The sequence below is a fragment of the Maylandia zebra genome, linkage group LG20 (assembly GCF_041146795.1).
Source record: "Maylandia zebra isolate NMK-2024a linkage group LG20, Mzebra_GT3a, whole genome shotgun sequence".
Lineage (NCBI taxonomy): Eukaryota > Metazoa > Chordata > Actinopteri > Cichliformes > Cichlidae > Maylandia > Maylandia zebra.
The window spans coordinates 6222336-6231540 of NC_135186.1; the positions used below are offsets into that span (position 1 = coordinate 6222336).

At 40.8% G+C, this 9205-nt stretch overlaps 1 protein-coding gene across 1 annotated transcript; it reads left to right on the forward strand.

Annotated features, from left to right (window-relative positions):
- Window positions 1-2078: 2078 nt before the first annotated feature.
- On the forward strand, window positions 2079-9089 carry alas2 (aminolevulinate, delta-, synthase 2). Its single transcript, XM_004554142.5, has 10 exons — window positions 2079-2228; window positions 3215-3569; window positions 3707-3799; window positions 3938-4160; window positions 4871-5055; window positions 5163-5342; window positions 6200-6364; window positions 7480-7748; window positions 8234-8396; window positions 8667-9089. Exons 2-10 carry the CDS (start codon window positions 3236-3238, stop codon window positions 8828-8830), a joined length of 1776 nt encoding a protein of 591 aa, XP_004554199.1. The 5' UTR covers window positions 2079-2228; window positions 3215-3235; the 3' UTR covers window positions 8831-9089.
- The last annotated feature ends 116 nt before the right edge of the window (window positions 9090-9205 follow it).

Below are 9205 nucleotides of genomic sequence, written 5' to 3' on the forward strand. Positions count from 1 at the left end.
TGGCTGAAGGAGGATAAAGAGAGAAAAAATTTAAAAAAAAGGAGCTCCTGATATATTGATTTATTACTCGCACTGTGATCAGTGATGCGTTTAAGAGAAGTGAAGAAGAGAGTCCAGGCAGGGTGGAGAGTACTGTCGTGGTAGAGGTGGGGTATCTGTGACAGACGGATGGCAGCAAGAGCTTTTCACTCTTGCTGAGACCTGCTAGATGTGTGGTTTGGTGGAGACGGTGGCTCTAAAAAAAAAAAAAAAGACAGAACGCAGAGGTGGAGGCGGCAGTCAATGTTTCCATTGGGGGTGACCGGGATGGAGAGGATGGTAAATGGTAAATGGCCTGTATTTATATAGCGCTTTACTAGTCCCTAAGGACCCCAAAGCGCTTTACATATCCAGTCATCCACCCATTCACGCACACATTCACACACTGGTGATGGCAAGCTACATTGTAGCCACAGCCACCCTGGGGCGCACTGACAGAGGCGAGGCTGCCGGACACTGGCGCCACCGGGCCCTCTGACCACCACCAGTAGGCAACGGGTGAGGTGTCTTGCCCAAGGACACAACGACCGAGACTGTCCAAGCCGGGGCTCGAACCGGCAACCTTCCGATTTCAAGGCAAACTCCCAACTCTTGAGCCACGAGATGAGTAAGATGGGACAGCTCAGGTTGAGCGGTTTGGAGAGAAAGTTCGAGAGGCAAGGTTGAGATGGTTGGGACCATCTTAACTAAAACTAAACTTAAAACTAAATCTGAAAAACAGTTAGTTAACTAAAAAATTGGAAAACAAAAACTAACTAAACTCACATGAAATTACAGAGGAAATCTGCTTAGTTAGTAATTGTTAGTTTAGTTTAAACATTTTTTCTAATGACAACTTGCCTGATGAGGCATTGATGGAGGTGTTTACTGAGACTTTGGATATCTACAAGAAGCTGTCAGCAGTTAATGGACTCTATATTGTTGTTTATTATGAAATATTCTCTATGTGGTTCTTAGTTTGTTTAGTCTTTACTTTTTCATCTTATATTTCCTTATTATTTTGAACCTTTGTTTCTTAGTTGAATTTGCTGTTAGTATGAGAGCTTATTAGTTCCTTTCATCACTTTGTCCCCATTTCAGGTTTATTACTGTCTGTGTTTACAGTCTGTCTACAGAGTCTCCATTTGGGTCATCTCATTCAACAGTTTACGACTATAATCAGTATGAATTGAATGCTCCAATTATGTTTTTAAATAAACCTTTTAAGTGGCAGTGCAGTGCCGTTGTAAAGTAAGAAATGCCACAATTATTTGTGCTGTTTATGCTCTAGGTAGCCCTTAACACACTTTTAATGCAATCAGCCAAAATTATAATATTTCCAAAGCCTTAAATACACCAAAACCTTTCCTATAGCCAAACCATTGTTTTTATTTGTGTTCTGTAAAGTCTCTTTATAGTCACAATGGAGATAATAACACTAGCGCCCAGAGTATAAACACCCCAAAATACAAGTATTTAAAGGAAAATGCAATACATTTGCAAGTAGAGCAAATAATTTGTGAACATTTATTTTCTCTAACCTTCATCTGTTCTGTACTGTGCTCTACTGTATAAACTGTTTCTGTGTGAGTACATTACAGTATCACAGAGACAGCTTTTGCTATGTTTTTTTTTTTTAAAAACCTATAAAACTGTATGTGTTATGAACATTCATAAAGAAACGTTAATCATACAATGTCCTCATTTCTCTGTTAAAGTAAAACACAAAGAGCCAAAAGAACCTGATAGTGTGGTTTATTATAGGAGATGGCATTGCTTTCTATATTGGTAGAAAATTGCAGTGTGACTTGAACATGACATCATGTCATCTGATAATTTAGGCTCATCATCTGCGGCATCTTCGTGCACTCTTTGTTGTGGTGTAATAGATCTCATATTCACAAGCTGTGGAACATGAAGATATTGAGATTGTTACCACAAACTTGTTCTCACCATTATTTTAAGTGGCAGCGCGTGCCACAACACAGCGTGTGCCGATAGGAACCCTATCAGTGTCTTTGCACCTCCCACAAACACAAACAACACCCTTTTGTGGCCCCCCCCCAAAGCTGAGATCCGCAGACACCTCTGATGGGTGGGAACTGAGCTGATTGCATAATGCGCCTCAACATCTGACCAGTAACTGTTGACACTTACTGACCCTCTGCCTATTTGCTGTTTGGAAGTTCGTCCTCAGTGCAGGTCAACAGGTGAGTTTTCTTCATTATTAACCCTGCTCTGATCAATTATAGTCATTGTTTTTATTTTATTTTTGTTGTAATTGTATATGCTTGATTTAAATATTCTTAACTGAGATAAAAACATCTGGTGTGGATACTCCATCATTAATTAATAAATGAGGATGTATTCATTTTTTGTTGGTTAGCTGCCTTCTTCTTCTTGTTGCTTTGTGCGTCAGTATTTAAATGTATTTAAAGTAATTAACCAAACAATCATAAGGTGAAAAAATAATTTGACCTACTTTTGTGGTTTAAATGGAAGTAGCAGTTAAAGATAACATCAGACTTCAAGAGAAAACCCAGACTTCACAACAACTGCTTCCCACACTATTTCTGCTGACTACAAAAATAATGTGGGAAATCATAGAACCTGTTCCGGTAGCCAACTAAACTACACATACAGGTGCTCACCAGCAAATTACAATATACATCAGTACATTTGTGTGGTAGAGTGTGCTTTAGTGAGTATTTTTCCTGAGTCTGAAAAACTTTTCGGACTCAGGAAATAATGGCCATTAACCAAAAAGAAACGTCTGTTTTATCGGATTATTTGAAAGCTTCCATGGTAATCAGACTCAGCTGATGATGCAAGTAAGTAGCTCTTACGTGCCTGCAGAGTTAAGATAAGCGGCTGCTCCATGCCGCACCCAGGAGGAGGCACCTACTGCTTTCTAAGCTGAGCCATTACCAGTCAAGTTGCCATTACCAGTTAACATCATTTTGCATTTTTGCATTTTTTGCATTTTTGCATGTTAAGCTAAGGCATGAGCTTTAGATCATTTGTGAAGGGAGTTAGGGAATTACCATATAGTGTATTTGACTAAAACAGGCTATTTTTACCTAAAGTAATTAAATAAATAAATCTGGGTTGTATCACAGAGACTCTATGCTATGTAATTTATAATCTTCACCCACGTAAGGCAAAATCTTCTGTCCCATCTTCTGTCTTAACCCAGAGTAAGAACAGCTTCAGTATCATGGCTGCCTTCCTCCATCACTGCCCCTTCCTCAAGTTGGCTCCAAAGCCGGCTTTAAGGAGAACCGGAGCCTCCTTGCTGTCTCTTGCGAATCACTGCCCCCTCATCGCTCGTCAGATCACCGTGAGCGGCCCGGGCTCTCTGGAAGCCAAGCTGAACGTCTCGGCCCCCAAACCCCAGGATCAACAGCTTCCCACAGCTGAACAAAGGAGGCTCTTTGCTCAAACTGCTACTCAGGTGGCTGTGTCCGTATCAAAGGGATGCCCTTTTGTCAGCTCCCAGATTGGAATGGTCCGAGCCAGCCCTGAAGTACAGGAGGATGTTCAAGAAAGTGGTAGGAATTAAGTACCTGCAGCGATGCTGTCATCAGAGTAGCAGAATTTGAGCTTTAATAGAAGAAAATCTGACGAATTACAAAAATAGGGGACAAAATATTTATAAATTTGACACAATTACACTCCTCTCTGACAGGTTTGATGGCTTCTCTGAAAGGTGTAAAGGATTCTGCGTGCCCAACTTCAGCTCAACCCAACAGTGTTACCCACCTCCTCAAAGACAACATGGGTATGTTATACAAATAAAAGGGCTTTACCCCTCCAGGCATTTCATTGTAATATTCTGTGGTAAATATTCAGCAATAAAAAGCTGTCTATTGGATGCTGTAGAGTAACTGAAGCCCAGTCAAAACTATTCTTTCCACAGCTGGCCCCAGCTATGACTATGATCAGTTCTTCATGGAGAAGATTGCTGTGAAAAAGAAGGACCACACATACAGAGTCTTCAAGACAGTGAACAGGAGTGCTGAGGTCTTCCCGTTTGCTGAGGATTACTCCATTTCTGGGCGGGAAGGCTCCCAGGTGTCCGTCTGGTGCAGCAATGACTATCTAGGAATGAGTCGGCACCCACGGGTCTTCAGCGCCATCAGGTAACAGGACCCAGCAAATATCATATTACTTTTCAGCGGCTCAAAATTTTAATCTATGCACTACTTGGTTTTGGACCACATATTTGCAGATACTGTTTGGATTTGAGTAATTAATTATCCTTATGGCGATACAAAGCTGTAGACTGGCTTGGGTAATCTTATGTTTAAATTGCATCATTCTTGCAAGAAGTGGAACCAAATAAACTCAAAGGACTTGAGAATTTGACGGAAAAACATAAGCATACTGGGCACAGTGTAGAAGATATGTGATTCACTTCAGTTTAATGCAGTTTTATTTATCTATTTTAAGGTATGGTTATAGAGAGAAAACCCCAACAATCAGAAGGCTCCCTTTGAGCAAGCATTTGGCAACAGTGGGAAAGAAAAACTCCATTTTAACAGGAAGAAACTGCCAGCAGAATCAGACTCCGAGATTTCCATTTGCAATGACTGGTAAATGGTGAGGGGCAGAAGACCGGCTGTAGAAGAGAGACAGAGATGAATAATAACTAAAGACTGAATGCAAAGTGGTGTGTAAACACACAGAGAGTGTGATCCACCCCGGACTATAAACTTTATCAAAAAGGAACATTTCAACCCTACTCTTAAAAACAGAGAGTGTGTCTGTCTCGCAAGTCGAAACAGGGAGCTGGTTTCATTGTTTTGTATCTGGGCTTGATGTTGTACCTTTTTGTTGTGGATGTCCACAGAGATGCTCTGGACAAGCATGGTGCAGGAGCTGGTGGGACGAGGAACATTTCAGGCACCAGCAACTTCCATGTGTCTCTGGAGAAGGAGCTTGCCGAGCTACACCAGAAAGATGCAGCGTTGGTCTTCTCCTCCTGCTTTGTGGCAAATGACTCCACCCTCTTCACTCTGGCTAAGATGCTGCCAGGTAAATAATTACCTCAACATTAAAATCAATGTTAACTATTTATTAGTTATTTAGCAGTTAGCAGTTGTTTTTTATTTGTTTAATGATCTATTCACTGTTTTGTACAGGGTGCGAGATCTACTCCGATGCTGGGAACCACGCATCCATGATTCAGGGCATCAGGAACAGCGGAGCCAAGCGTTTCATCTTCCGCCACAATGACAGTCGACACCTGGAGGAACTGCTCCAACGCTCAGACCCTACGACACCAAAAATAGTGGCGTTTGAGACTGTGCACTCAATGGACGGTGAGAACCACGAAGTCAAACGTTTGAAAAAGCACTTTTGGAAACAAGACTCTTATTTTTCCATTATCTCTTTCTCTCAAGCTGCTTCAGGGGGTCATCAGCTGGAATTATAATACCTTGAAGGAGTTCCCTTCTAAGCAGATGTTGGATGCACCTCCTTTAAAAAGTTCAACAATTATCACCAGTATAAGTTTAAAATGATATTTGATAAAGAGTATTGTATTGTTCTCAGCTCAGTTTTTTCAGCATATTACACCAGTGACAGCTCCATAAAGCACGAGCTGATCATACTTTTAAAAGCAAAAACTGATATTAATCATGTTTTTTAAATTCTTTTATGTGTTCTTTTATGATTTAAATATTTGTTTCCAAAATCTGTGAGAATAACTCACCACATACTTCTTAATCACACATTTTGGATGCGGTGGTTGACAAATTAAAGGAAAAACACCCATCCTTTGACCCTCTACAGTTGAGGGATCCGGTGTCTCTTTTTCGTAAAGTTGCTGTGAGTGATTAATTAGTCTTTGCTTAAACATTTTTCTCCAAAAGGGAGTGACCTCTTTATCAATGAAAACTCCCCCGTCTACAGTGCACTAGTCACTGAATGGTTTTATGACTCTGAAGATTACATACTGGTAAGTCATAAACCATGGCCTTGAGATTCACCAGTTTTCAATCAAATTTAGCATCATTTGGGCTGACATGTTCTCCACCTCCATCATGAAAACACCAGATCAAGGATCAGCTATTGGAAAAGTTGTGCTTTTTCCTTCAGTATGTCACCTGTTTTAGATCTTAAATACTTGCTACTCTTATACCCTGTTGTTCACCTAAACACCGTTCTAATTTTTCAGGTGCCATATGTCCTCTGGAAGAGCTGTGCGATGTAGCCCATCGTTACGGAGCGCTGACATTTGTTGATGAGGTTCATGCCGTGGGCCTGTACGGAGCCCACGGAGCTGGAGTGGGCGAGAGAGACAACATTATGCACAAGATTGACATTGTTTCTGGAACCTTAGGTGAGTTATCCACTTCTCTCACACCAGCAGTTTTGTCCTTTCATCTTGAGCATAAGCTCAGGGGCGATCGTGGCTCAAGAGTTGGGTGTTCGTCTTGTAATCGGGAGGTTGCCGGTTCGAGCCCCAGCTCAGACAGTCTCGGTCGTTGTGTCCTTGGGCAAGACACTTCACCTACTGCCTACTGGTGATGGCCAGAGGGGCTGATGGTGCGATATGGCAGCCTCGCCTCTGTCAGTCTGCCCCAGGGCAGCTGTGGCTACAACTGTAGCTTTCATTCACCAGTGTATGAATGTGAGAGTGAATGAATAGTGGTATTGTAAAGTGCTTTGAGGGGTCCCGAAAAGCACTATATAAATGCAATCCATTATTATTATTAAGCGGGACAAGGTAAACAGCTTCAAACTCTCACAGGCTCTGCTACTGGCCCAACTCCCATTTACAGCCTCTGCTGCAGTAACTGTCACTGTCGCATTGCCAACAAAGGAGCAATAACTTTTAACAGGCATGATACTGCGCCCCTGTTGGTTCAATAAGGTCAGGAGAGAAGTGAGCTCTCATCACAGGAAGCAGAGGTTTTATCAGCTGAGCGTCAGTTCTACTCCCTCTCTGGCTGTTCTGATAAAACTGTCCACAGGCAGACTGCGTGGTGTCAAACTTGATGCAAGGCTTTTGGTAGAAATCCTTGTGAATTAATCCTGGATTACAACATCAGACTTTTTCAAAGTCTGGTTACAACAGTTCACATGACAGTAAATGAAAAAAATAATGATGAAACTTAACTAAGAAACTGATACAAATTGACTTGGGAGTGTTTTAGCTGGTGTGTTAGAAATATTAAAATTCATTTGATTCAGACTTAATACATTTTGTGTAAATTTTTTATGCATTCTGCTTTTTTCAATGTTTATATATTGATGTCACAATAATCATATTTTTACAATAAAAATGTAAATAACTTAAAAAAAATTTACACCTGTGAAATGTATTAATGTAGAAATAATAAAGTTATACAAAATGGCAATGTAAGAAAAAAAAAAGTATGTCATTTTTATTTACACTTAATAAATGCTCTCCCCACCACTTTACATAGAATCTGTCATTTGTTACTATTTCAGGTAAAGCCTTTGGCTGTGTGGGAGGCTACATCGCCAGCAGCGCTGCCCTGGTGGACACAGTGCGCTCCTACGCAGCCGGCTTCATCTTCACAACGGCCCTTCCCCCGATGGTCCTGGCCGGAGCGCTGGAGTCTGTGCGGGTCTTGAAGAGTGAAGAGGGGCAGGCGCTCCGCAGAGCCCACCAGAGGAATGTCAAACACATGAGGCAGCTGCTCATGGATAAAGGCCTACCGGTGGTCAACTGCCCCAGCCACATCATCCCCATTCGGGTAAAAAGATTTAGCACAGCTAAATGGACACTGGATTACAGCCACCGCTATTTCAGTATCACTTGTTAGTTAAACCTGATTTTCCTTATTATATATATTATAATACTTATTCATTTTATAAACCTAGAAAGTACAACGTAGGTCAGATGAAGTCGGGAGGGTAACACAGACTTAGTTATAGTCTTTAATCGTGATTAAATTGCACAAATAAGTAAACAATTAAGTAAACTGAGTCTTAAAATTGTATAATAGGCTTGAACAACTGCATACCAGTTTATTTAATTAGTTTAGAATTTTTTATTATTTTTAACAGATTGAAATTTTGAGTAGAACTAACCAATTAAGCAGCCCATAATTATTCCAGAGATCTAATCTAGACTCTACAGGCTGAGTAAAACGATTCATCCATGTATGCACTACCTAACTGTGCAGAATAAAAGTTTCTCCTAAATGACACGTGCCATCTTTTATGATTTATTTTCCAGGTGGGCAACGCTGAGCTGAACACCAAGGTGTGTGACATCCTTCTGGAGAGGCACAACATCTACGTACAGGCCATCAACTACCCCACAGTGCCTCGTGGTGAGGAGCTGCTGAGACTGGCTCCATCTCCTCATCACAACCCCAAAATGATGGAGTACTTTGTGGGTGAGTGTGAGGCCACTTGCTGTAATTAGGTCAGAGGTGTTCTGCTAAATATCTGGCAAAATATGGGGATAATGGTCAGTGCAAATGTTTTCCCACAAGACATTGTGGCTCTCTTGACATTGACCTGCTCCCCTAAATGACCGTGCTCTATGGGGAGCTTAAAAAATGGCACGTGCTAGAATAATCAGACCAGAACTTTTAAACATTTTAAAAGAAAATAAATATCAACATTTAACTGTTTATTCTTACAAACACTTTTATCATTCACAGGGAAACTGGTGGATGTTTGGCAGGAAGCAGGTCTTCTGCTCAATGGCCCGGCGACCGCTTCCTGCACCTTCTGTGACCGCCCACTGCACTTTGACCTCATGAGTGAGTGGGAGAAGTCCTACTTTGGCAATATGGAACCACAATACATTACTGTGTATGCATAATACCACAGTGAATGTTTCATCTCAGCTACATGAGCAGTATATGCATAAATCTAATGCTATATACATCATACAATGCAAAAAGTCGTAGTAGAGGCACAGTGAAAACTACTTGTGTTTTGACATTATGTTTAATTATTCTCCAATGGCAGCAGTGTGAACTAAATTTCAGTATTTATAATCACATGTACTTCTGAGTGCTAAATTGTGTTTGCCACCATGGATATGATTAAAGATTTGTCTTCATTTGAAAAGCATAAAACCTGCACACTTGGCACTTTCTTATATCACTTATCTTATACATTATGATAGCATAGTTATTGTTTTTTGTGATTATCATATTAATTACATTGCTAATGTTTTATGTCATAAGTGTTT

What these genes read in the sequence shown, in the direction of transcription:
- alas2 (XM_004554142.5), top strand. Translation starts at nt 3,236, where the DNA reads ATGGCTGCCTTCCTCCATCACTGCCCCTTCCTCAAGTTGGCTCCAAAG. An exon ending in GGAGGATGTTCAAGAAAGTG is followed by an intron (nt 3,570 to 3,706) that starts GTAGGAATTAAG and finishes CCTCTCTGACAG; the next exon opens with GTTTGATGGCTTCTCTGAAA. An exon ending in TCTGGCTAAGATGCTGCCAG is followed by an intron (nt 5,056 to 5,162) that starts GTAAATAATTAC and finishes TGTTTTGTACAG; the next exon opens with GGTGCGAGATCTACTCCGAT.